Below are 27,758 nucleotides of genomic sequence, written 5' to 3'. Positions count from 1 at the left end.
ACATAGCCATTATGTGCCTTCCGCAGGTCAAAGAAATCAAAGTAATTTTAAACCCCCGCTTCCATGCCACCAGATATGGGAGCTGAAGTTCGCAAGACTCTGGAATGTGTCTATAGCTGAATACGATAATAAACCAAGGGTGAGTTGCCATGGAGGTTTGTATCTCAGTGTTTTTCAACCTTTTTTGGGCAAAGGCACACTTGTTTCATGAAAAAAATCACGAGGCACACCACCATTAGAAAATGTTAAAAAAATTAACTCTGTGCCTATATTGACTATATATAAAGTAATTTTTCAATTTTTCCCATGGCACACCAGGCAACATCTCGCGGCACACTAGTGTGCCGCGGAACAGTGGTTGAAAAACACTGTTGTATCTCATTATCTTGCTGGGTTTGTAAACACGTTACACGGATGCTTCACTTTTCAGCGTTTCCACCATTCATCTCAACTCTTGGTTCTGCATCACTCTACCCAAAGATGTGCATTACACTCTGGAAACTAATGACATGTGATTTCAGAAATAATTTGTTTTCATCTGTGTATATATGGCATTGGAATTGTGGAAAGGCAGACATAAACTTCTAGCTGTGCATTTTATAAGTGACAAGCAATGCATTACTCCAGTTTCAGTATAAATGTAAAGTTTGATGTTGCTGTGAACACTAGAAGCATCACCATATTGTGCGTTCCACTCAGCTGGCACTTTTGTTTACTTGGCAACGAGGTCTTGGATAAGGGAACGCTACTCTCCAGATTCCGATTCTAGAATTCTAGGATTACCATCGTGGCCTGTTCTCTAATTTGTTACATTTTCTTCTCAAGCATGACACCTAGGTAGGCTCTTAAGAAACAACATGAGAAATTCCCTGTGTTGATTGGTGTGCAGTTTCATTCCAAATTGAAGTAAAAAATTGCTCTAGGTTTTACATGTCTAACCTGCCTTAAGCAAGGGAGTAAACTAGAAGGCTGGTCTCAAAAGTTTGTATTCCCCTGAGCTATTGCATTCCATCCTGTTTAACTTCAACCCCTTCTGCGGGCCAGGAGAGCTATCAATGCCCAAATCTTTCCGTTTCAGTGCATCTGAAGAAGTGTGCATGCACACGAAAGCTCATACCAAGAACAAACTTAGTTGGTCTCTAAGGTGCTACTGGAAGGAATTTTTTATTTTGTTTTGACTATGGCAGACCAACACGGCTACCCACCTGTAACTCAAATCTTTCCAGTATTCCTCACAAAGTTATTACGCATTTGCTTTCATTCCTCTCAGTCTTTCTCCATTCTTGCTTCAGCTCTGCAATATCCCACCTGTTCAGTGTCCTCAGTTCCTCAGCAGCTGGAAAGCAGGTGGGAGTTTGCCACATGAAGGCTGTCCCTTCGGGCGGAGAAGTATGGCATTATGATTCTGCCCTGCAGACTCTTATCCATCACCAGGATAAGCAAACATTCTTCCCCCCCCCCCTTGTACACCTAAGTCCAGGTTGCTTCCTCCCAGCAGGTACTATCTTCACAAGTAACTTAATACTGGTCCTATTTACTATATCAGGAACTGTCTGCTTTGCCCTTGCTACAACTGGCCTAGAAACAAGAACTTAGCAGAATTTGCATAATGGCATCCTCATTCTGGGGGAAAGCTCTCCTTTCTGCAACCTTTGCTGCTCACATTGAAAGCAAAACGAGGCCTGCCACTAAAAAAAGAAACGTTGGCAAAAGCTTATCAGGGCCAGTGTGTGTGTGTGTGCACGCACATTCATCATGACAGTTTTTTTAAATAAAAAATGCAATTATTTCTCAAGAAGCCATATTTCTGCCATTAAATATAAATAAATCAGAAAAGGTGTTGCTTTGGGCAAACGATCCCTCCCCCCCCCACCCTCATCTATTCCATATGTAAAGAAGCAAAAATAGTGATCTGCTGCACAAAATGCATGTGAGGGCAAATCAGTTTGCAAAACTTCAGAGTGCTTTATAAACTAGGATAGGGTTCATAGCAGAAACACTCTTTCTGTGCTTGGTTTTCAGATACCCAAATCAACCTTGTTAACATCTTTAGGGGCAGTGAGGTCAAACAGTAATGAAATGCAAAGAGGTACGAGTCAGTGAAGCAACTGCTCACATCATTGTATCAATTGCTGATGAATTCAATCACCTGAGCATGCAAATTATGAATGGGATGGAGAACCTTTCATTGTCCTTTGTGCCAGTGGCGTAGCTAGGGCTTTTGCTGCCCAGGGCAGCCACTGAGTTTGCTGCCCCTCTTCTTTGCTTTACTTACCCCTTTTATGTTCTTTTTCCTCTTGCTTCAACCACAGACAAATACTACAAAAAGTCAAAACGACGCAACATATAGGGAAATAAAACACTGTTTATTTTTTTAAGTAAAACCTTAATTCCAACATTTCTAAAATGTTTAGTATGACAAGATTTCTTAAATGCAATGTACTCAATGTAAGGTAAAGGTAAAGGTACCCCTGACCGTTAGGTCCAGTCGCGGACGACTCTGGGGTTGCGGCACTCATCTCGCTCTATAGGCCGAGGGAGCCGGCGTTTGTCCGCAGACAGCTTCCGGGTCATGTGGCCAGCATGACAAAGCCACTTCTGGCGAACCAGAGCAGCGCACGGAAACGCCGTTTACCTTCCCGCCGGAGCGGTACCTATTTATCTACTTGCATTTTGCCGTGCTTTCGAACTGCTAGGTGGGCAGGAGCTGGGACCGAGCAACAGGAGCTCACCCCATGGCAGAGATTCGAACTGCTGGCCTTCTGATCAGCAAGCCCTAGACTCTGTGGTTTAACCCACAGCACCACCTGGGTCCCTAACTGTACTCATTGTAGATCTTAGGTAATTCTTAATCAATTTTAAATTAGAAAAACTCCTCTCACAAGTAGCAACACTTACAGCAACAGTGAGGAAAATTTGCAGTGGTATTACTCTACTGTATTTGGAACTAAATTCCCAAGACTGTATTTTAGAATAAACTGCAAAAGTTCAAGGGGTCCGTCGCTGTCCTTCTGCGTCTGTTTCGTCTTGCGAGGCGACAAGAGAAATAAAACTCTGGAGTCTTTTTCTCTCAGCAAGGAGAGGAACTCTTCCCTATTAATGTCATAGTCGTGGTCATTATTTAGTTGACATTCGTATTTATCATTCAAAAGATTTGATGGAGTAAGGAAGGCATATTTTTCAGCAAGTTCATGAAGCTGTTGAGATCTCTTGGCGATTTCTTAGATCACTCTGTTCAGTGAAAGAAACAGTTCTCTCTTCAACTCAGTTTCGTATGATAATTCAGCATCATCTCGTGATGCCAACAGTTTCTTCTTTCTGCACTGACAATCCATGACTACCCCCCAGATCATCACAAATTTATTTTGCGTAAGCTACTGAATTGTTAACTAATTTGTCTCTATTTTCAGTTTAAAATGCTTTTAAAGCCTTGAGCTTCATGCCACATTGTTGTACTCTATATTCAGTCCTTTGGTTTGGAGGTAGACCTGTGTGTTGTTAGGTTCTAGAAGGACGGATTCCCAAAAGCCAAGAAAGCACAGGAAGGAAAACGCTTGTAAAGTATCAGGCAGCATGCCAGCATCTGACCTGGTACTTTCTTCTTCACCAGTTGAATGCACTTCTACAGCATTTACGTAATATTTGTGAGTACTGTAGTTCTTTTTTACAACACTCACAGCATCTCCCTGTGTACTCCACTGAGTTTCTACTACATGCTTGACACTTTTGACCCGTGACTGAAGTCTTGGTGTGGCTTTTCCTTTTCCTATTTTTGTCTCAGAAGGAGGGGCCATCTCTCTATGGTAGAGTACCTGCTTTACATGCAGAAGGACCCAAGTTAAATCTGGCATTTTCTCCGGATACGGCTGGGAAGCTTCCCACCTAAAACCTGGCAGAGCAGCTTTCACATCCAAGTCCAGCTTCCCCAACATCTGATAATAGATAAATTGCTATTGTTATTACCTTCCCTTCGCCCTAAGGTCCTAGGATGGGTTATGTGAATTAAAACACTATGTTAAAACAGTTAAAAACGACCTGTTGCATGGATCGACAGTGCAAACTTAAACCATGTCTACTCAGAAATAAGTCCTGTTGAATTAAAATGAGGCTTGTTCCCAGGTTGCTTTCTTAATACGGCAAGAAAATGTGTTGAGGCCGGCATTACATTCTCCTTTAAAATGCAGCTTCTTCTTCTTATTGGGGAAGGGAGGAATCCCACAAGCCCAGTTGAGCTTTGAACTGAGCCAGTTTTGGAGGATTGGGGCACGATCCCACTTACAGCGGTGGGAGACAAGCACCTATTACAGCAAAAGCCTCTTCCCTCGGACTACAACCGAGTCGGTCCGTCACCCACCTACGACCTACACCCGTTAGTGCCTCCGATGTGATCGGACCCCTTGCCTGGATTAGTTCGTTTTGAATGAAGCTGCTGCGGTTTGGGCGCCTCTCTCGAAATTCCCCCGCAGGAGAAGCGGAGCAGCAGCGACGAATGAATGAATGAATGAGCGAGCGGGACTCCCCAGCGCGAAAAGGAGCGCGGGAAGGCTGCTTTTACGCAAAGAAGCGAAAGGGCTCCGTGGTGTGCGCGCGCGTGCGCGTGCGCAGTGCGGCGCCGGCGTGTAATCTCCCCCTCCTCCTGCTCCTGCTCTTGGGATCTTCCATTCAGAGCAGGATCTGCGGGGGGAGGGAGGGAGGGAGGTGGAGAGAAGCGGCTAAAGGGCGGGGAGATCACCTTCTCGCCCTCCACCAGCTACACCGCGGGGAGCGAGAGGGGGGCGGATATGCATCTCACCCCCGCCCTTCCCGCCAGACTCTAAGTTCAACATTGGGGAGGGGGGGGCGCGCGCGCAGAGAGATAAGTTTAAATGCTCCCCCTTCTGCCTGGGCTGCAGTATTTTTCCAGCAAGAAATAGCTGGATGCCGGGTAGGACAAAGGCTGGGGGATCCCGGTTTGGAGGGAGGCAAAAAGGTAAGCGCTGCGTGGGCGGGCGCCGACTTTGCAGTTTGTGGGGAGTTGCAGACTGCGGGGGGGGAGCGTCGTGCAACTTGCAGTTATGGTTCTTTTTAATTAAAGGTAGCCTGCCTTTAAACAAAGAAGTTGTGCAGTTATGAGTGCTTTAGCAGACCGGGAGTTGGGGGGGGGGGGTAGGGAAGTGAGAGAGAGAAGTTTGTTCCCAAATCTTTGGAGGTAGTCAAGGTAACAGCCTTGGTGAGATCTCTGCAAAGAAGTGATCGCGGCGAGGAGGTAGTAGATTTCTCAGGTGCCCTCCCTTCGGATGGGCTGGTGCACATGGAAGCGTCCTTGGCGGCTTTTCCGCAAAAGGAAAGGGCGCGGGGAGGGGGGGGCCGTCTTGCAGGTAAGGCAGACCTGCGGCCGCCGAGATTCCTTGCGCGACTGTGGCTGCATGGAAATCTGTAATTGTGGGGACGCTTTAATAAAGCGGGGAGAAAACCCGGGTGTTTGATAGAAGTTCGGTGGACTGAATTGGACCCCGGTAGAAAACTTGGATGTAATTGCCCTTTTCCCTTGCCCTCTCTCTCTTTGGGCGCGGGGGAGGCGAGGAAGGTGAAGGATGTTACAACTAAAAGGTCTCGGCCAAAAGAACTTAATAACAGCCAGATCCCATGCAGGGACATGTGCCCTGAAGCCTGTTGATTTCCGTAGGATCGGGCTGTTAGGCTACAACCCATAAACAACTTGACTAGATAGAATATGTTGTTGGTTAATCTGGTTCACTGTTTATTTCTCCCTACCTAGGTATTGCCTTTTCCCCCAGACCAGGTTTTGGATGGGAAGTCTAAAGATGGAAGAGCCATGGTGGAAAGGAGACCTTGCAGCAGAGATTCATCGGACTTTGAGGTTGAAGGTCAGTTAGCCTCCCTGTCTCTGCACTCTTACCTGCTCTGCCTTTGCTGTGTCCAATTTTTTTTTTCATGGTGGTTGATTCTTGCAGTGAAAGCCTGCAGTCCTCAAGGCACTTTAAATGGGAGCAAGTTAGAAGTACTGTACATTGCATCTTACACAGTGTAAGGAAATGTGTATAGGTTGCTCTGTATGGAAGAAAGATACTGAATAGGTCCCGTCCCCCGTCCCCCATCTACCTCTAGAAGAAAGCAATATGTAATTACTCTGGACTCCATGGTAGTGTTGATTCATATCCTGCTGCCATGTAGTGTGCTGTTGGAAAACAAAACAAAATCTTAAACTGATAAATTCAACCAAATTATTTTTCAAGGTGGATGAGAGCCTGCATTGCATGCTAAAAAGATTGGCTCACTGTCTTCAACTCTCTTGCAAAAGCTGGTAAGAAGTCACTGTTGATTAAAGAGGGAGTGAATAGATAGTTTAAAGCAGGAGACTGAATGTGCCAGTCCTAAAGGCAATTATTTAGATGCAAATCTCGTTGGAGTCAATGGGATTTGTTTGCAAGAAAATATGTGGTTAGGATCAGCAGCTTTTATGGAAAAGAGTGTGGTGATGCAGACAAGGAAGAGGGCCATATGAAAGGAACTTTTCACTGGGGACTTGATAAGAACACATTCATGCTAAGAGGGATATGCGTGAAAGGGATGTTGCATTGCAAATGGGTCAGCGAGTTGAGATAAAGCTGACAGTACAGGTTTGTCCTGAATGAGCCCCCTCCCTGAGCTTATTCAGTGATGCACCTTTCTGAGCTCCTAGAGCATAAAATACATACATTTACAAGGAAATGTCTCTCGACTGTGTTAAATTCCTTATTAGTTTTGGTGAAAATCCTTGCCTTAATATTGCAGGTGCTGTGCACCTGTGCTGGTCTGAAGTGGTTACTGCAGTGCTGTTCCTTGCAAGCCTGCTCAGGTTCCTGTCCTCCACTATACCTAGCTTTTTGTCCTGTCCCTCCTCCGTGAGAGATGTTTCCTCTGTCTGGGGGTCTGTTCCCATGTCTTGGCAAAGGCAGTTCTTTATGGAGGGAGGGCCTTGAACCAGGTGTCAAGCAGGACTTGGGGGGAAATGTGTCTTAGGTTCATGTTTCTGCTATTTGCAAGTATGGAGGGGTTGTCTGCATGTCGAGTGTTGCGTCTCAAATTAATCAAAAGCCTTGTGGCACTTGAAAGGCATAACAAAATTTATTATGGCGTAAGCTTTTGTCAACTGCAGCCTGCTTCACTAGATGTATGAAGCATCATCCTGAGATGACAGGTGTATATGCACATAGAAAGAAAGAAAGAAAGAAAGAAAGAAAGAAAGAAAGAAAGAAAGAAAGAAAGAAAGAAAGAAAGAAAGGGGTTAGCTGTGAAGTTAGAGGGAAATGGAGATGTAGGAAAATACAGGTGGTGATAATTATGTTAAAGTGTGGACGTATGTACAATCATTAGTGATCTTTCACAAAGCATTGTTGAGGATAACATACACATTCTGGCATGGGTAAGCCTTGAAGCATGAGGGTAATCTAAGAAACTGTCATGGACACAATGGAAGATCTTTTCACAAAAGGAAAACTGGTAATTCTCAGAACCCTCCACCAGCCCACACAAAACAGGCAATAGCAAATAGGCTGCAGGGCATATATTTCTCACCCCTCCTGCACCTTCCTTTGGCTTGTATTTTTCCATTGTTCATTGTGTTCTTCGGTTACAATTGGAATATGTCAAAGTGAATATACTTGTTCAAGGTGAAATTTACACAGGAAAAGTAACTTGAATTGTGTGTTTTCTTTGGAAAGAAAATGATGTATATCTTTGTCTTTGTGTGTAACTTATATATATAGCTGAATGAAATGCCACAATAGAAAGTTGCCCTGGGTCCTTTTAAATCCTGGGAAATAATGAGCAAATGTCAGGATTTCATTATAATTTGATTTCGTTATCATTTGGCACACCTGTCCTTCTCAGCAGTAGATAGTTTGGATGGTTTGCCAAGAGCAACAAAAGCCCCTGAGTGTCTCAGCTAGCCAGGGAAAAATTCTTATCCAAGGCAAGGGTTGGTTCACTTCAGTTTCCCACATGGCATACACACACGGCAGAGAAGTGCCAGCCAACAAATTAAGCAAACATAGCAGAATTTAGCAAACATAATAATTGTAACTGTTTTTGTTTATTTTTTATTTTTTTGCATATGTAACAGTCATCGTACACTTTTGTAAAACATTGTATATATGATAAATAAACGATCTAAAAATTAAAAAAAGAGAGAGAACTGCCAGCCAATCGAAAGAGAGTATCCTGCACTAGGAATTCGTACTGTATGTGTATTTTAAGCCACACACATTCTAATTTTAAACATGTACACAACGAAAAATACCACCTGTGAATTAGCCCCAAGGCTTGAAGGAGAGGGTTATGTAATACTTGGTTGTCTTTAAGCTGCTACTTTTTTATATACCATACTTTTCCGTGTATTAGATGAGGTATTTTTACTCTAAAATAATGTTTTTTTAAAAAAAACTGGGGTTGTCTTATACACGGATAGTGGGTAGGGGTGACAGGTGATTGGTTGCAGCCGCGAGCTGCAGATTGTCATTGGCGATTTGGTGTGTGATTGGTGGCTGCGGGAATGGCTGCTTTGGATTGGCTGCCGCTGCGTCAGTTGTGCTTGCGATTTCCTTTCGCTGTTGGCGATCGGGCAGACAGGCAGACGCTTGTTGCAGACTCGAGCGATTGTCAGCGAGTGACATGAGCAACTGTACCCCCCCAAAAAAACCTCAGCAACTCTGGGCCATTTTCTAAATTTGGGGTCCCAAAAATAGGGGACATCTTATACACGGCAAAGTACAGTATATGAAGGATATATCATCTCAGTTTTGTATATGTAACCCTTTCTGACATCAAACAAGAGGATGGAGGCATATGTTACTTAAAAAAAAAATCCATTTGTTTTTCAAAAAACAGTAACAATCGCACACTTATTTACAATAAAGAATGAAAAGAATTTTCGATTTTGTTTTGACTATGGCAGACCAACACGGCTACCCACCTGTAATAAAGAATGAGTTACAGGTAGGTAGCCGTGTTGGTCCGCCATAGTCAAAACAAAATAAAATAAAAAATTCCTTCCAGTAGCACCTTAGAGACCAACTAAGTTTGTTCTTGGTGTGAGCTTTCGTGTGCATGCACACTTCTTCATTGGAAACAGTTTGTGAACCTCTGGACTCGTGGTGTCATGGCACTGTGTCCATCCGCACTGCACTCTGTGAGTGGAGTGGCAAACTGTCTGGTTCCTAAATTGCACAAGGAACCTCTGCAAGTACAGTTTTATGCATGTGAGTGGCAGCAGCGACAGATCAGGGGTTGGGGACAGGCAACTCTTCCTCCTGCACTTGTCATCACATGAGGGACAGGGACTCCACGCCTGTTTCAGTGTCTATCAAGGCATGGCAACAGCCTGGGCTGAGTTTCCCAAAACTTTGAAGCAAGTAGGGATTGGTAAGGTTTACATTGGAACTTAATCATTCAAAAGCCACCATGTAGTTATTCCAGGTAAGTGGACTGGTGACTGGAGACATCAGAAGGCAAACAAAACAATGTTTTCAAGTGGCAGCAGTCTGTGGGATCAAAACTTGCCCATATACACGTGCAATGTGTAGGGCATTCGGTTCATTTGTATGTGCTTTTAAAGCCTGCTTTTGTGCCTTGTACTTTATTGTACAGTAAACACAATCTTTTTCCAGTAACCCACAAACAGTGTCGGCTTAAAATAACACAATATATTTGTGTAGGGTGCCTTCTTTTACCCAAATTGCCATGCCCCACTTCAAGCCCAAGCTTTTTCTGAAAAGGTTTGCAGTTGTACCCCACCCTACCCCACATTGTACAATTTGGAACAAGATGTAGGCCATGCACCATTTGACATACGGCTCCTTGCTTGCGTTTGCAAAATTAAGTTCACATCCTCAAATAGAAAGGAACATAAATGGATTGCTGACTCCCCAATTGTACTGTGCTTCTGAATGTAACTTTAGAGAGGGATCGAGTCCTTGGAAATCCCCTTCTTCTTCTTCTTCTTCTTCTTCTTCTTATTATTATTATTTAAGAGTACTTGGGAGGGGAAATGTTTTGGATGTGGAAAAGACAACATAGTTGCTGTTGTTTAATATTCCAAGCAAATGTTCCAAGACACACTTCTGACTAGAAATATTGCTCTGAAATTGATTCTTAGGCATATTTCACTGTATTTGGCAAAGGATGACGTCCTTCCGTGTCAGCTTGTCGCGCAACAAGCTTACTCTTGTGTTGCTGGGCTTCTCCTCCTCCTCCCCTTCATTCAGCACCAGATCTCTTGAAGATTTGTCAGGCCCTTCAGAGCAGATGTGGACAGCAGAGGGAATGAAATCTGTGTTGTGTTCCCTTGTGCAGTGTTGGAGAGTGCCTACAGTATTTATTGGGTGCCCAGCAGATGATGTGATGATGTCCATACTGCTGAAATGAGAAACCTGTGGCCCTTCTGATGTTGGACTACAGCTCCCATCATCCCTGACTGCTAGTCATGCCGGCTGGGGCTGCTGGGAGTTGGTTGTCCAACATAATCTGGAGGACCACAGTTTCCCCATCCCTGCCCTACTGACTTCACATGACATTGGTTCTCATTTAGAAATGCCAAGTGTCTGTGGAGGAGTGATGGCAGAATGATGCACAGTCCTCTACCAAATGGCGTGTCAGCACAGGTGGCGGCCATTTTGCATGCATTCAGTGTGATCTCAGATGCACAGGTCATTTTGGAAAGAAAATGTATGCACATGGCTTCTATATTGTGATGCATTGTCAGCCTACGTACGTACCTACGCTGCTTAAAAAGCCATCAGGTGCAGCAAGCCTCTCATTGAAATCTACTGTAATTATACTCTTATACAGTAAATATTTATTGTAAATGAAGAGTTGTGTTCATGGGGTGGGGTGAGGTGTAAAGGTGTTGTTTTGAGTTGTACAGTGAGCCTTGTAGAATTCCTTGCTAGCTGGAAGATGGGGTGTTTTGGTTTCAGGCAACTTTTTCTGGAAAGCTGGATCCTTCAAATACAGCCAGCTCAACTCCATCCCTGACTGGGATGTTTTTGAAACCTTCATCTGGAACATGGGTAGGCAAACTAAGGCCCGGGGGGCCGGATCCAGCCTAATCGCCTTCTAAATCCAGCCCGAGGAGTAGAATGTGTGCTTTTATTTAAACCGCATCTCTGGGTTATTTGTGGGGCATAGGAATTCGTTCATATTTTTTTTCAAAATATAGTCCGGCCCCCCCTCCAAGGTCTGAGGGACAGTGGGCCGGCCCCCTGCTGAAAAAGTTTGCTGAGCCCTGATCGGGAATCTGCTGAGGTCAAATGAGATGTTGCCTCTTGGAACAAGACTGGAGGGCTCCATCTAATTGTAATGTTAGCTTGTAAATGGGCCTTGTGTCTAAATAGACGGATAAGCACACTTGCCTGAGGAAATGGGTCCTCTTCACCTTCGCATAAATATTTACAGTGCCGTCCCTTTATGTAAGAGGTCTTATCTTGCAAGTTGGTTAAGAAGTATTTCATGAACTGGCTTCTCCTTTTTAAAACTAATTTCGTCCATTTTCTTACTTTTAATACAGTGGACCTTTAAGTGGGCTTCAACTTTAAATTTCTTGTCTGAGCTGCAATTTCATTTTATGCAGTTTGATTAAATAGTACCCAAAAATGACTATGTAAGTCATTAAAAAGTTTTTGACTTGTTCTGAACCCGTAAATGGGTGGTTTCTAAATTCTTTACTTCAAGAGCAAACAATGGAAGATAAACTTTTCTTTTGAATTTGCCTTTGGATTCCAACCTTCTCCTGAATTTGCCTCTAGGCCAAACAAGACCTGAAGCCAACTCCTTCAAGTGCCTAAATTAACATAAGTTTTCTAGTGTAAGTAGCAGCTGTTCGGGCCCTGAGCAGGAATGAGAGGTTTACTCCAAAACACACACACACAGAGAGAGAGAGCTAGCTTTTCCCAGGTCTAATAGGTATGACACAGTTGTTCATGAAAAATTAACTGTACACCTGTAGGGCTGGTTTTAACTATGCCAAGCAGTTTATACATTTGTACAATAAATAAAATAATAGCTCCCTTTAAAAACTAACAATTATTGTGGCAGTCCGTGAAAAGTTATACCATCATAAATGTGTTGGGGTTTTTTAAAGGGTGCAGCAAACTGTTTGTTTCTTTATAAATAATGTTGGTTCCTGGTCTTGAGCCCTGTGGGAGGGGATTGCTAGCTGATGGTGGATTATTATTATTATTATTATTATTATTATTATTATTACTATTATTATTATTATTTAGTTTGGCTCTCCCCCTGTCCATTGCCTGATTCTCAGGAGTATGAATTATTGTCGCAAGTTGCCTTTCAAAACAGGTTGGATATTCATCCAGAACAAAAGCTGGGTTGCTTTTTATTGCGTTAGTTGCTAAGCACTTGCCAGAACAGGTGGTGGGTGGTGATCTGTGGATTTTGGCGTCTGAAATGGATATTCATGTTAATACCCCTTCTCTCTGTCTGTCTGTCTGTCTGTCTCTCTTTCTTTCCTCCCCCTCCTTTGTGTTGCCATAGGAGCTGAAGCTGCCCGTGTACAAGGCCCATTCTCCGCAAATCGGGATGCGGCGCTATTTTGCTGACCTCTTGGCCATCCTTAGCAGCCGTTGCCAGCTCTGCCCCACAGCCAGACACCTTGCTGTGTACTTGCTGGATCTCTTTATGGACCGCTATGATGTTGCTGTCAAACAGCTATATGTCATCTCGATTGCCTGCCTCCTCCTTGCAAGTGAGTAAAGCTTGCCTATTAATGCATACATGCTGTTGTGATTATTACTTGTCCGTAGGGGGACAAGTAAGCTGTTTATCGGTTAAATGCCCTGAGCATTTTTTTATTTCAATTCATTAAACAAAATATTTTTAGGTTGTTTATTTTGAGCAGGTACCATCTCAAGCATTTTTGAAACCATGAAACAGGAAAAGACTATTGGTCCTGCTCAGAGGAGTATGATATAGTTGACTCTTTGCAGTTTAAGTGTCGCTTTTATGGTGAAACTCGAAAAATTAGAATATCGTGGAAAAGTCCATTTATGTAAGCAATTGTTTTCATTAGCCAATGGAGTTTAATATATGAGATAGACTCATGACATGCAAAGCGAGATATGTCAAGCCTTTATTTGTTATAATTGTGATGATTATGGCGTACAGCTGATGAAAACCCCAAATTAACAATTTCAACTTTGGGGTTTTCATCAACTGTACGCCATAATCATCACAATTATAACAAATAAAGGCTTGACATATCTCGCTTTGCATGTCATGAGTCTATCTCATATATTAGTTTCACCTTTTAAGTTGAATTACTGAAAGAAATGAACCTTTCCACAATATTCTAATTTTTCGAGTTTCACCTGTAGAACAGAGCATCAACAACTTTACCTAGAATTTCCTGCACTGATGTACTTCGCTTTTGCTCGTATGGGGAGGAGCCTTAAGTTTCAAGCTGTGCTTAAGAGAAAAGGGATTCTCAGCTGTTACAGACCTTTAAATGAGGTCGTGGGTCTAAAGGTCTTTTCCTTCAGATCACCCCTTGCATTACAGTACTATCACACTGATATTTAAATATTACTCGACAATTGTGGAATGAGCCCATGGAAAGGGGTTCCTGTTACATTTAAAGGGCACCTTTGACTCCCTGCCATGTTATATTCATGGAGAGCAGATACGGTGCCAGTTTATTCTCAAATTTCTATGTACTTGCCTAGTGATCCATCCTGAGCTATATCCTCCTAGAATCCCTTTAGTTTTTGGCCCACTTTAGCCTTGCAGAGAGACACATGTCCTAATAACCCAAAGCTTTGTACAGTGGTGCCCCGCTAGACGAAAATAATTTGTTCTGCGAGTATTTTCATCTAGCGGGTTTTTCGTCTAGCTAAGCGGCAATGTCAACGCGGTTTTTGCTAGACGAAAAAAAAAGACGAAAATTTTTCGTCTTGCGAGGCAGCCCCATAGACTTTTTCGTCTTGCGGGGCAGCCTCCCGCTAGACGAATGCCTTCGTCTAGCGAGTTTTTCGTCTAGCGAGGCATTCGTCTAGCGGGGCACCACTGTACATAGGAGAAAATGCAGGTGGGTAACTTCGGAACCAACCCTTAGAGTAGCCTTCCACAATGTGGAGCCCTGTGCATGGTCCTCTCTGCTAGTTGAGGCTGATGGTGAATTGGTGTCCAAGAACAAGTTAGAGAAGTCTTGTTTAGAGCCTCTCAAGTCTCTTTTTAAAGACTACAGGTGGCAAAAAGAATAATTGCAGGCGGATTAACCAGGCCAAGATAGACAGGATCTACTTTTTGCCAACCTCATGCTTGCATAGCTTGTCCTATTAGCATGTTGTATATATTCCTGCCAAAGTTGCTATACTGACATAATATTTTGTCCGTTTAAGGATAATAATAATAATAATAATTTTTTTAAAAAAATTGTTCCCCGGCCGGAGCAGGACTCAGGGCAGCTAACATCATAAAACTAACACAGTATACAAAGAACATAAAAACAGACAATCAGTTAATTAAAATACATCTTAAAATTAGTTCAGAACAAATTAAAATCTGGACAGATGGCAGTCCACAGGTAAAATTGAGAGTGGTTAATATTCTCCATGGCCATATGTTACCACTGGTCTTATAAAGGACCTGAGAGCAGGCTAGGAGGTTTCTATAATGCTTGTTCTTATACAGAAAGAAAAGAACCAGACTGAACCCCGACCAAAGGCCTGGCGGAACAGCTCCGTCTTGCAGGCCCTGCGGAAAGATGTCAAATCCCGCAGGGTCCTGGTCTCTTGTGAGAGAGCGTTCCACCAGGCTGGGGCCACGGCCAAAAAGGCCCTGGCTCTGGTCAAGGCCAGTCTAATCTCCCTGGGGCCTGGGATCTTCAGAGTGTTATTACCGGTATTTGCAGACCTTAAGGTCCTCCGTGGGGCATACCAGGAGAGGCGGTCCCATAGGTATGAGGGTCCTTGGCCGTATAGGGTTGAGCATTGCGTCACAGTAGTTTTTTTGTTTTGTTTTTTTTAAGTTAGGCCAGTCCTTGATGAGGGTGTCCGCAGTGTTTTCAGAAGCATCTAGATTCCAAGGGAGCAATCTAGAAAGGAGATAAGGAAGTGGTTGTAAAACTACAAAAGCAGCAGAAGCTATTCAGTGGCTTATGGCTGCTACCCTTCCTCAGTCCATTGTCTGGCCTTTGTATTCTGCTCTGGCAAAAAGGCGGGGCAGAAGAGAAAACTTTTCTACTGCATGTTATCTTAAATCCTACTAGGCTGGAAAAAATATTGATGGCAAATAAAAGAAACTTGTCAAACTGGAGGAAAAAGAATTCTTGGAACTTGCTAAAGTAGAGACTGGACTGGGTTCTTCCAAGGCCTATAAATTTAAATGTTGAGCAGTTCCTGTTGGAAGGGTTGGGATAGTTGTTTAAATCGCACTTTCCTATTAGAAATAGGAAAATAAAATAAAAGTGTATAATCAGATAACCGAATTGAACATAACGTGTATTTTCCTCCTTTTTCTTTGAAGTGTGGGCCAGTTTTTTTTCCGTATGTGCTGGTCTTGGTTATGTACTGCATTGCATCTTTATTTAAAATAATACATTGCTTTCGCACATTGTGAGCTGCTCTAGTTTTCTTCCATGTTGTCTCATCAGTGAAAGTGGACTGCATGCTTTTCCAAAGCTCCCATAATTTTACACTCTGTACTATTTGTGTTTGACTAGAGCAGGCATAGGCAAACTCCACCCTCCAGATGTTTTGGGACTACAACTCCCATCATCCCTAGCTAACAGGACCAGTGGTCAGGGATTATGGGAGTTGTAGTCCCAAAACATCTGGAGGGCTGAGTTTGCCTATGCTTGGACTAGAGCGGCAACGGCTAGCTGATGAATCTCTGAATTCTGGGTTTTTCAGCATTGGCTTCTAGCTGAGTTCAGGAGAATCTAGATGGAGAGAATGCCTTGAACTCAAGTGGCTTGTTCTTTCTTTTCAATAGGCAAGTTTGAAGAGAAGGAGGACAAGGTGCCCAAACTGGACCAGCTGAACAGCTTTGCTTACATGTGTAGCCTTAACCTGGCGCTAACGAAGAAAGACCTGCTGAAGATGGAACTTGTGCTCCTGGAAAATTTTAACTGGAATCTCTGTCTGCCAACCCCGGCGCATTACATTGATTACTACCTCTTTGCCTCCGTTAGCGAGAACGATCTGCACAATGGCTGGCCTATCACGTCCGTGACCAAAGTCAGAGCTTTCATGGAGAAATATTCTCACTATTTCCTAGAGGTCTCACTGCAAGGTAATTTCTTGATCCAGAGGCTCAAGGCATATGTCTGCCTTGCAGTAGCCTTTATCTCCACCCCCATCGTTCTGCCCGGACACTGGGGTCCAGTGCCGAGGGCCTTCTGGCGGTTCCCTCGCTACGAGAAGCCAAGTTGCAGGGAACCAGGCAGAGGGCCCTCTCAGTAGTGGCATCCACCAACCCCCAGACATCTGAAGGCACCCCTGTTTAGGGAAGCTTTTAATGTTTAATATATTATTGCATTTAATATTCTGTTGGAAGCCACCCAGAGTGGCTGGGGAAACCCAGCCAGATGGGTGGTGTATAAATAAATTATTATTATTATTATTATTATTATTATTATTATTATTATTATTATTATTACAGGATTATAGCAGTCCTTGGATATGGGAAACATTGTGTTTAATGCAAATGCCACCAAAATATTTGCCTCACCTTAGAAAAGGCATGAAATCAAAGCTCAGGCTTTGGCAAAGGGAATTCTTGCTCTTTGAGGTCTTGTTTTGTGGTTAGGCATACTCTGGACCAAGCTAACCCACAACTTGTTTTAATATATGGGGGCTGGGTAGAGGCTGCCACAAGTAGAATTCCACTCTCAGGATTCTCCTGTTGAAGGAAAGGTGGAAATGTGATTTTCATTCATTTCCCCTTTACCCTGCAGCTCCATAGGAGTTGGTTGTTGTCTTTTTGTGGAAGAAGTGTGATTTCAACCCTATGTTTGCCATTGTTTATCTCAAAGCAAAGCAGCCAACCTTTGCTTCTAGAACTTGGGATGGTCAGCTTTTGCCACCCCATGAGGAAGAAGCAAGTTTGAGAACCACTAAAAGCCACCTTCCCTCAATTTTGCCCCATAGCCAATGCAAAATATAAAAACGAAATATGCAATATTTGGATCTTAAAGCCGGGCAATACTTGGCTTGTAGCACTGCATGTTTGTCTGGAAGTAAAGCCCATGGAGTTTAATGGCGTTTTCTTTCCAGTATGATTGCAGTCTTAAACGGTCTATAAAGTCTGAGATCAGATGGCAACGATCTATCAGATGCTGGGTTAAGAGCGCCCTTCGAAGCCTGAGTTATTGCCCATAATAAAAGTTGCACTGCGCACACAAAGAGGCTACAGTAGATTTAGTGGCATTGCTTGCAAGAAATGCTGACCTAAGTTGACTTGCTCTCTCTTGAGCCAAAGCTGTCATTGTGGTGTCTTAGTCTCCAGCCAGAAGGCTTGTACATCACATTAGCCCGCTGCCAGACTTACTGGAAGAAGTTGGCAATGTCTTGCCATTTATTGATGGAGGTGCTGGGGCCTAATTTTGAAATTCCTTTTCTTCCAGATCATGTTTTTCTCTCGTTTCGGCCTTCTCTGGTTGCTGCTGCTTGTGTGGGAGCCTCGCGCATCTGTCTTGAGGTTTCTCCTTCTTGGACCGCACAGCTCCAGCAGTTAACTTGTTATTCCTGGGAGCACCTTGCTCCGTGTATCGAACTCATGCTTATGTAAGTTTTGAATAAAAATGAACTTTGTTTTATTTATGTGTTAGTTTTTTCAGGCGACTAATACCTCAAATTATCTGTGCGGACAGAATTTCAAAAATTAACATCTACGTGGTGTGACTCTTGACACCATGTTGAATGCAGACATGTAGCATCCCCAGTGCCCTCGCTATTTACACTTGACATGGCTGCCTGCCGTATTAATATAATACTCATGCAAAGTTCCAAAAAGCCACAGTGGTGGAGCTGGTAAGCCCACTGGGAAACCTTCTTCCCTTTCTGTACAGATGAGCGCAGTTATTTATGACATGGCTAAATTTGGTGGCACATTCCTTTTCTTTAAAAGGTCTGGTACACACATCCAGACCCTGGTCTACTAATTTCTCATTGCTGGTCTTGGACATAAGATTGCAAATGGTATTTTGGTGTCTGTAACTTTATTGTAAATACTATAATTTTCAGTGCGGCTTTTGGAAACACGATTCTAGAACATTCCATGCCTGCCAAATGGCCTGGAGCATTCCCAGACGTAGGTGTAGAGCTGTGTTTCCCAAACTTGGGTCACCAGCTGTTTTTGAACTACAACTCCCATCATCCCTGACAACTGGTACTGCTAGCTAGGGATGATGGGAGTTGTAGTAAAAAAAAAAAAAACCCCAGCGATTGCTAGTTACTTACCTGTCGCATTTTATTTTTCTGTTTCAAAACCCTGGCCTTTAAGCTTGTGTGTGATTTTATTTTTATCTAACAGAGCTCATGATAAGGACATCAAAGAAGCCAACAAGGAAAAGGACCGTGTGAAGCTGTTGCAGCAGCAGCAGCAAGTTGTGGAAAGCCTCGCCCTTCAAACCCCGACTCAAGTTCTCTTCCAGCAATCGCGTTATCACCCCCTGGCTCAGCATTCAGCTGTCGTTTCACAGTTCCACTCCCCAATACAGGATCTGTGCTCAGCTTACCGGGACTCTTTACAAGCTCCTCGACTGAGTGGCCTTGCCTCGGGCCACCATAGCAATTCCCTGCATTCCTACTCCACCCTGCAGGCCAGCTATCAGCCTGTTTTGCAAACGGTGTCCATTCAAGGGCCTATCACCATGCAGGTGGCCATTTCAGCGGAGCCTAGGCACTGCCTCGCTCTGACCTATGGCAGTAGCTATTTTAGTGGGCATCATTCTTACACAACAGGTTGTTTTGATGGATGAGTGCCTGCAGAGGAAGGGTGTGAGACAGGACCAGTACATCTTGGTAGGAAAACATTGGTGGTATGTAAACTTGAGTTGCACCTGCCACCATAGAAAGGAGCTCAATGAACCAACTACTTGCCAATATCTTGGACAAAAACAAATCCCTCATTGATTTTTCTTTTTAACATTTAGAGCGTGGGTGCCTTTCCTGCAGAAGCAAGATTTTTCTGAGAAGAAATGCAAAAATATACCTCGAAATTCAAGATGCTACTTTTGCAAAAGTGACTTACTGAAATTGGGGTAGGGTGGGGAATGTAGACATTGCTTCCGTCCTCCATAGAAGGGGTGCCAATGAACTTGAAATAAATAACACTGTAATTAAAAACAGTACCCTGAAAAGCAGAAGCCTGGAGAGACTTCCGGCCATCAGATATACTTGGATGATGGCTCCCCCGTGAACACGGTTTACAGTGGCAGCTCGTAACACTGGAGCCTTTTGTTGACACGAACAAGGCTTATATTTCCTTGATACCTCTGAAACTGTCACTGGGATTTTTTTTAATGAAGAATGTTCCTTGCTGTGCTTTGACTGGAATTTTCACAGAACAAGACTTTAAACTTGGAACACAAGTCAAACCACTTTTGCCTTAATTTGTCTGGTGAGGCATCAGTAGACAAAACACCACTTGGGCCTCGAGTTTATCGTATTTTTCTTAAAATGTAATCTTTACCTCTAAAATATTTAAGATGCTGCTGCCTTAAGTAACTAGAATATCATTTTGTGGGAAAACATGGTTTACAACTTATGTCAGGGATTAATGTTTACTTGAAAACAATTCATTGTCAAAATGTTTTTAATATTGCAGGAATCGCTGCCTTTTAGTGTGGTATGTTTGGTCTTGCAGTTTGAGTTAGTAATCTAAATATGGACAAATGTGTGTGGAAGGAATTGATTTTCTTTTTAAAGGGATCCATGAGTAAGGGAACCTGAGGTAACCTTGGAAACTGGTCAGTCTTAAAAGCTGCAGTCCTTGAACCAGAATTGCGGCTGTTCATTTACAGCCTGCGAAGACATTAGGCTACCGTTTACTTTAAGCAAAAGCCTACTGATAATTTTTTTAAATCACAATGTCACTTAATAGAGACGCCATTTTAGCTCTTGTACATCCAAAGGCTAATTCTCTCTCCCCCTCCCTTCCCCCATTACTTGAGAGTGGAGCCACACATGGTGGAGAAAGCAAAGGGTTCTGAAGCCTGTGTTTTACTGTGTAAACCGAATCCTGAGCTGTAGTGAGGCACTTGCAGGGGCATAAAACAGGGAGCTGCTGCTTACCCCACCTACCAGTTCCCCCATGCAAATGCTACTCCCAAGCCATTTAAATTTCTTCCCCATTTCCTAAGAGGTACCAAAATCAAAAGTGAAGCCTGTGTGATGGGAAAACAGCTGATGTTGGGGCAGGTGTAGAGGGAAATCTCAATTGATGTGTGACAAGTACTCAACCCAGCCACTTAGATTTTATTCCTGCTCCCACACTCTACATTTGCAGTGCCTCTGCAAATGCAGATTTGGGAACGGAGGGTTTGCCAGATTAACATGATGTTTTGCCTTAAGTCCCATTGATTCATTGCAGTTTAGTTCCACTTATCTGTACTTCAGGATCATGATCTTAACAATACTGGTGCGGTTTAAGCTTCCCGAAGGATTTCTGTGGGTTTGGTCTTTTGAAGATTCCTGCTAGAATATGAAGTGCTCACTTGATATTCAACTGTTTGTCCTGTTAGTCAATGAAAGCCAGTATTGTTTATGAAAAGGGTTCTCAGGATGGCAATACAGACTATGTGCAATATATTGCTTTTATTCTGTCTAGAGTCCAGTGTGTGCGTTTGTGTGTGATGGTAGGATGTTCGTCATTCTGTTTTTTAAGTTAAATAATTTTTAGGAAAATAATTCGTGAGAGGGTTGAGCTTGATTTTAGAGTGCAGAATTGTGTTTCCCCTTTTCAGAGGAAGTATGTTGGTTGGGGACTGATGTCTCTAAAGTGTACTGTAGTCTGGGCTTGTCACACTTTAAGCAAAATGAAAGTAGATGTTGTGTTCCTTTTTTGTTACAGATTTAAATGAAAAGTGTTTATGCAAACAAACAAAAATAGAATAGTATCCGGAAGTTTTCTTTTTGTATTTATATACAACTTGGTATCTACAATATTTTGTGTGTTATAAGCAAATTTTAACCATCTTAATTGTGTAAATACTACTGAGGAAGCTCTGGTTGTAGAATCCAATGTGTTCATTTTATTAGCCTTGCAGAGAAGCCTCCCCCCCCCCCCCCGTGTGACATTCGTAAGTATCTCCATCTTATAGTAGGTTACTCAATAAACACAGTGCGCAACACTGATGTGTGTGTCCGCTTCTTGTATGCTCCTAAGAAAAAGGGTCTACTGACACTCTTTGTGCCCTCGGGTCATTCACTTTATTGAAGTATTTCACAGTTCCGTTAGTAATCATTAAATTTCTTCTCAGTATTTGCAGGTGAACGTGATGTTTTCCTAGTATATGATGCTTTACGATTTCATTGGCTCTTAATATGCTTAGAACTGTAGCAGTGGATTACACACATTTATCCTAACTCATTTCAGCCTCTCGTTAGCTCATCATTGGAGTTACGGTAGATCCAGAGTCGCAGGACTTCATTTAAGTCATTTATGAAAGAAGTAACAAGGAAATGGGACTTGCTGCAATATGGTACAAGGCTCTGGAAGAAAAACTTCAGGAAACCATGTCTGCAGCTGCTTCCCTTTCGGATGTGTACATTCCCCACCCCCTTGTAAAAACCCATCATGCTGCTATTGGCGTGGTGATTATCATATGATAAACTCGTTTCTTGGTTCGCTGCAATTTGTGATGGCAAACCTCGATTCATGACAGCAGAGTGGTTTCATTTAACTATAGTTGCACATGGCAGTTACGTATGACTCGAGAAACCTGTTTGTGGAATGATTGAGTTCTACGTACATCCGTTGCATAGACCAGTGTTTTTCAACCACTGTTCCGCGGCACACTAGTGTGCCGCGAGATGTTGCCTGGTGTGCCGTGGGAAAAAATCACGTTGGCGCGCGAGCGGGCGGTCCGGTCCGGTCATATGGCGCCTCAGCTGGGGCGAGGCGCGCCAGAGGAGGCGGAGGCTGCTGCTGCTGCTGCTGCTGCTGAAGAAGCGGAGAGGGCCGGTCGGGGCTGCTGGCAGGCGCCTGCTGACGAGGCGGACGCTGCGCCGCGAGCGCGCAGGAGGCGCACGGTGAGCTCCGAGAGCGCAGCCGCTGCCACCAAATGCTGTGCTTGGTGATCGCCGCGATGAAAGGTGAGCCGCACGGCGGCGCCTGATCCGCTTGGGCTGCGGCGCTGCTTTCTCCGGCTCGACGGGACCCACGAGGAAAGCGGCGCTCTCGGAAGCCCAGGCGCCTTCCGAGCGCAATCAGGCTCTTGCAGCTGCCGGGGGTCGGTGCCTGCGGGTGGGGGCGCAACTGCTTTTTCTGCCTGCCATTTATGGGTGGCTGGGTGGGGGTACATGAGGGGGGCGATCCGGGGTGCCAGGACGGGGCGTGGGAGAGGCAACTCTGTGTCGGCGAATCCGAAAGGGCTCTTTTGCATTACGTAAAGTAACTGCTCGGAATCTACCTCCCGAAGTTGACCCCATCGTCACATGACACCCCTTGTCTCGGGGTGCAAGCCTGTTGGCAGAAACGTCTGAAGGGGCCTCTCGCCCGCTTGAGCTGACCTCTGGGCAGGTGCCCTATCCACGGAGAGGGCCGGTCTGCCCTTGGCAGTGAGTCTGCTTAATTTTTTGTGTTTTTGTGTGCCACTAACCCAGTTGTGGTCTGAAGTCTGCAGAGTGCTGGACTTTTCAAGCCACATGGACCCCCCCCCCAACTTTCCAGACCTAGATTCTGCACGATAAGAGAGGGCACTTGAGGTAGAAGGACCTGTAACTTATTTATCCTTCAGAGTTTGAAGTCTTTAAAACGTGATTGTTCTTTTAGATGTGATCATTGCCTATTGTTAAATATTGAGGGGAATGCATAGTTTCAAAAACATTATCCTTGCCCAGAACAGACAGAATATTGAACTGAGGGGAAACTTCGAAGCACATATTATTTCTGTGAGGTGGTGATGGAGAGATACACCAGAGGCATGTGCCCATCTGCAAAGTAACAAGTCCTTTGCTTTAAAAACTAAATACAGAGAGAGACTGAGAGCTGTTGACGAAGAGCTACGTGTGTGTCTTTCTTCGATTCCAGCCAGAATATCAGCTTTGTGTTCAGCCAAACAGGCCCTGGTTGCGCACTGAATAAAGTATTTTATAATTTTTCATATTTCTGTTTACTTACTATTATTTCATAATAAAGTAATTATAAAATACTTTCTTTGTGTTTATTTGATTCCTATTCAAGAGAATTACTTTATATATAGTCAATATAGGCACAGATTTAATTTTTTTAACATTTTCTAATGGTGGTGTGCCTCGTGATTTTTTTCATGAAACAAGTGTGCCTTTGCCCAAAAAAGGTTGAAAAACACTGGCATAGACTGATGGCAGCAGGATTCCTCGAGGGCCTCTTCCGATGATGCTCCCACCTATTAATTGTTCAAGTGTGTGAGAGCCTTGGATCTGTGTGCATGTTCCTTGCCCCCGTCAATTCTACTGCCAATGTTAACCAAATGGTTGGCAAGGTACCGTAATGTAGAATTTCACACTGGGCAGCCAACTCATTACAGAAGTGATTCTATATGTAGGGTTAGGGGAGACTGTTCAGATATTGGTGGGATCAGCTGGCATAGATCTTGCTGTCTGTATGCAATGTGCCCATTGTCATGGCAAGAAGTCAGAGCAGCCTGTATCTGTATTTTTTATGATAGCTTAAGACACTCACAACCTAAAGTGGAGCTCAGCTCAGCAGCTTGGGAAACCTGAATGGGAAGAGCAATGTGTCTCATTTACTGACTACTTTTAGCTTGCCATATATGCAGAAGGCACTTGGAGTGGGAGAATTGCTGATCATCCCCTCTATGTCCCTGAAAATGTAACTCCAGAGAATTTGGGGTTCTCCAAAGTGGGCTTGTAGCAGAGCGGGAAGCAGGAAATACATTACTCTCCTCTTGCCTTCCATTTGCAAGCTGTTTGGGTCGAAGCCCTCTTCTGTGCTATGTCTAAAAAGAGCCCCTGAATGAGCAACTGTTTTCTCAGTGGCTTGTGACGAACTAAATTCAAAGCTGTGTGACTTCTAGAGCTATGGACACTTGGAAGTTGAACATAATTGAGTATCTTGGGACACTCGGCTGTCATGGATTTTAAAATCAGTTAGTTTTAATACTGTATTGCCATTGTCTACCTTGCAAAGTTGCAAATGCAATTTGAAAGTGTGACGATGCATGGTGAATTATCACATGCTGGCGATCTTTTTGTTGTTGCATGCACACAAATATAAAATGCACTGTTTAAAGACTCAGAAATGGCACTTGTAACTGAATGAACACATAAGAGAATCTAGTGATGTGAAGTTGTATTTGACACACACAGGCACCCTCTAGTACTGAAATATTTTGAAACCACTGAAGTGAGTTGCAATATCATCAGAATGGATACTTGATGTAAAAAGATGGGACCTGCTTTCCTATGGAGAAAATATCACTGCTGACTTTCTCTGGCATAGAAGTTGAAGGCTTCTGAGCAAATGCTAACCAAACTCCTTTTTGGCTTTCAAGTTACTTGTATTGAATTGGTGAAGGCCTAGGAAAAGATGTTCAAATAATATTTTCATCCTCAGTTGCTTTATAATGCCAGGCAGTATAGTAGATCCAAATTAAATAACGTGTGCCTTAACCTTAGTCTTTTTGGCTCAGTTGGCCTCAAATTCTGAATAAATTTGTCTCGGTGCCCTTCTGCAGACTGTTTTTCTATTGTACTCATTAGGGAGCTTCCCTTTGGCTGGATGGTGTCTAGACAGTGAGAGCCAGACAAAGGTACTTATTTCTTGTCTGAAATCAGTGCCATTTCCAAGGAAGGGTAAATTGGCTGTGGGTGGAAGGAGGGGTAGCAGCTGTGTAAAGGTGCAGCAGAGCAAACATCTGTGCTTAAGTTTTGGGGGATGAAAGTTCAACCCCTGATTTCAGATGGAAATGTGGCAGCATCTCCCATCAGTCAGCGAGCAGGAGCCTTAAAGGATTTGTGCATTGTGAGCTCTGACTTTGGAACACATGCTTGGGCCTGGTTGCTAAGTGACTGTACAAGATCGAGCCCCAACACATGGCTTCTCTGTAATTGAGAGGGCAGCATCTGAACATGTGTTCTCTTGTTTTTCCTCCCTGAGAGCTTAAAGAACAGTAGAATATTGTTGCCTGATCCTTCTAACTAATGAGCTTATCTCTTGTTCAAGGAATTGTGTTTGCCGTGTGGGAAGAAACAAGCCAAATAAATTCAGCACATGCAAAATGCAAACATTTATGAGTGCTCCAAGGAGCAGGAGCCCAGTAACAAAAATATGAAGTTGTCCTTGTAATAATTGAGGGAGTTTTTGCATCGCGTGCTTGGAAGGCGGGATCATAGGGTATCAACATGCTACTTTTCTCTTGGGGTTGCAACCATTACCCAGTGTGGAAATGTCCCCTGTTTGGTGATGTTCCCCCAGATAGCAACACTGAGAGCTGCTTTGCATGTCATAGAATTATAAATACTGTAATACCTTCTTTAACACAATATAAAAAACAAGACACGTAATGCTATCAGGTGAGGGTGTCAATTGGTCCTATACTATGCACTGTTGGAAAGTTAAAAATCTAGCAAGGTGAAGTAGGAACATAGGAAGTTACTTTATATTTAGACCCATTCTGCCTATAGCACTTTCTTCCAATCAAGAAATAAATAGAGAAATAAACAAAGTTCTTAAGTTCGTTACTTTATATTGGGTTTTTTTAATTGCTCACTTTTCAAGTATCATTAAGGCCACAATTATTCCTCCTCCAACGGCTTCTTAGGCCAGTCTCTTGCTGATTCTTTTGAAAGTTACATCGCCAATGGTAGAAATCTGCAGTAAAGGATAAAGCAAACATTGCTGATGATTCTGGAAGCAGGGATTGAAAATATAGCTGTTAACATCCTGAAATGCTTTGTGAATTCCCTTCTTTACAATTGTTAAAAATTCAGGAGTACTGTGCCAGGTATTTAAGGGAGGAGGGGAGACGCAAAAGAGGAAATTTCCAATTCACAAGAAAAAAATGTTTATTAATGTAGCCCATTGCGTTGTTTTTTCTTTTCTTTTCTGGAGGGCACTATTGAACAACAATTTCAACCTAGTGTGTCTCTGCAACACTGCTTGCAAAGTATTGTGTTTCCTCCTCCCCTGTTGTACTTTCAAATGCTTCATAGTAGTGAGTTAGCTTTAGAATTATTTTGTATTTTGAATTGATCAAGTGACGTACCCAGTACGTGGGTATTGGTGGCCATTAAAATCATCATGCCTTCCGTCTATTCTTCGGTTAACATTTTGCTTTAATGCCATGAACACTATTTCACAAGTTTTTTTTGGGGGGGGGGGGAATCACAAATTTGATCTCCAAGGAAAGTTTTTAGGACATTACCTCAACTAGTTTACCCCCAGCAATCTCTGCAGTATGATGATAATTAGGGAATTCAGCAACCACTTTTCCGCCTTCCATTTTAACAGTTGCCTGCAACAGATTTACATACATTAGTTGCCGCCTTGGCTGAATACAATTAAGGATTTCATTTCAATAAAGTGTTGCTAGTGTGCCAACCCAACCACACCACTTTGAATCCCGGCTAGTCCTTTGAAAGCAGTAGCTACAATCATTTACCTTGAATTTTTTACCACCCATTGTCTCCATTTTGGATTCCTTGCCAATAACAAACTTATTAGTCATGGAATGCCCGCTTGGGTAAATCTGGGACCAGGTGAATTCATCTCCATTCTGTAGCACTTCAGTAACAATCTTGAAATTTTTTCCTTTTTCAATTACGTCGGCAGGAAGAGCTAGCCCAATGGAAAGACAACGTTTAAAAGCGTTTCTAAATTGCTGTAGTATACAGATTTTCTAAGAGGCGTACAAAAATACAAACACAAAAAGAGTGGTATAAAAACCAAAAGATTAATAAAAGAATGCAGGAATCTGAGTTGCGATGTCATTCTAACAAGCAGAATACCGCTGCACTGCAGTCTGCCAGAATGCAGTGGTTTTTATTCTGCTTGCCAAATACTGTTGTGTAACTCTGAAAGACTGCAGAGTTTCACCAGGAGATCCCAACTGAAGATGCCATAATTCCCATGTTGAGGCTCTCTTTTCTGAAACCGGCAGCTGACAATCCAAACAATTCTCCAAGTCAGCTTTCCATAACCTGGTACCCTCCAAATTATTTGGACAGCATATTCCATTGCCTCTGACTACTGGCTGTGCCACCAGGAGAGCTGATGGAAGCTAAAATCCAAAACAATTGCAGGGCAGCCAGGTGGGGAATACTAATCTGAGTGCAGCAAAACAAAAGTCTTAATATATACATACCCATGCGCTTCATAAAACTCTCATAGTTTTCCTCACTTTCCACTTCGTATCTGCCAGAGAAAGCCATGCTGTATGTAGGCTGTGGCACAAGAAGGAGGCTTGCAGAGGAGGGTGTTTGTGGTTTGGCTTGGTAGGTTCGGGGGACTGAAAACCCCTGCCTTATAAAGCTTTCTTAGCTCAGGTTATCCACCCTAAATGCATTGCACTTCTCCATCATACCATCTAATGAGGAAGT

The 27,758-nt window shown here is 43.3% G+C and overlaps 2 protein-coding genes across 3 annotated transcripts; one reads left to right on the top strand and one right to left on the bottom strand.

Annotated features, from left to right (window-relative positions):
• Window positions 1–36: 36 nt before the first annotated feature.
• On the top strand, window positions 37–19,680 carry CCNJL (cyclin J like). 2 transcript variants are annotated; one of them, XM_033139799.1, is made up of 6 exons: window positions 37–139; window positions 5,759–5,867; window positions 12,529–12,739; window positions 15,985–16,284; window positions 17,618–17,777; window positions 18,526–19,680. In XM_033139799.1, exons 2-6 carry the CDS (start codon window positions 5,790–5,792, stop codon window positions 18,971–18,973), a joined length of 1,197 nt encoding a protein of 398 aa, XP_032995690.1. In that variant the 5' UTR covers window positions 37–139; window positions 5,759–5,789; the 3' UTR covers window positions 18,974–19,680. The 2 variants fall into 2 exon arrangements, with proteins under 2 accessions (XP_032995690.1, XP_032995689.1); XM_033139798.1 differs by lacking the exon at window positions 37–139 and adding an exon at window positions 4,962–4,969.
• Window positions 19,681–25,898: 6,218 nt separating this feature from the next.
• On the bottom strand, window positions 25,899–27,590 carry FABP6 (fatty acid binding protein 6). Its single transcript, XM_033142545.1, has 4 exons — window positions 27,524–27,590; window positions 26,822–26,997; window positions 26,585–26,674; window positions 25,899–26,031 (listed from the first exon to the last, which is right to left on the bottom strand). The coding sequence occupies exons 1-4, from the start codon at window positions 27,588–27,590 to the stop codon at window positions 25,978–25,980; spliced, it is 387 nt and encodes a 128-aa protein (XP_032998436.1). The 3' UTR covers window positions 25,899–25,977.
• Window positions 27,591–27,758: the final 168 nt, after the last annotated feature.

This window comes from Lacerta agilis, chromosome 2, assembly GCF_009819535.1.
Source record: "Lacerta agilis isolate rLacAgi1 chromosome 2, rLacAgi1.pri, whole genome shotgun sequence".
NCBI lineage: Eukaryota > Metazoa > Chordata > Lepidosauria > Squamata > Lacertidae > Lacerta > Lacerta agilis.
This window is presented reverse-complemented; position numbering and strand designations above follow the sequence as displayed.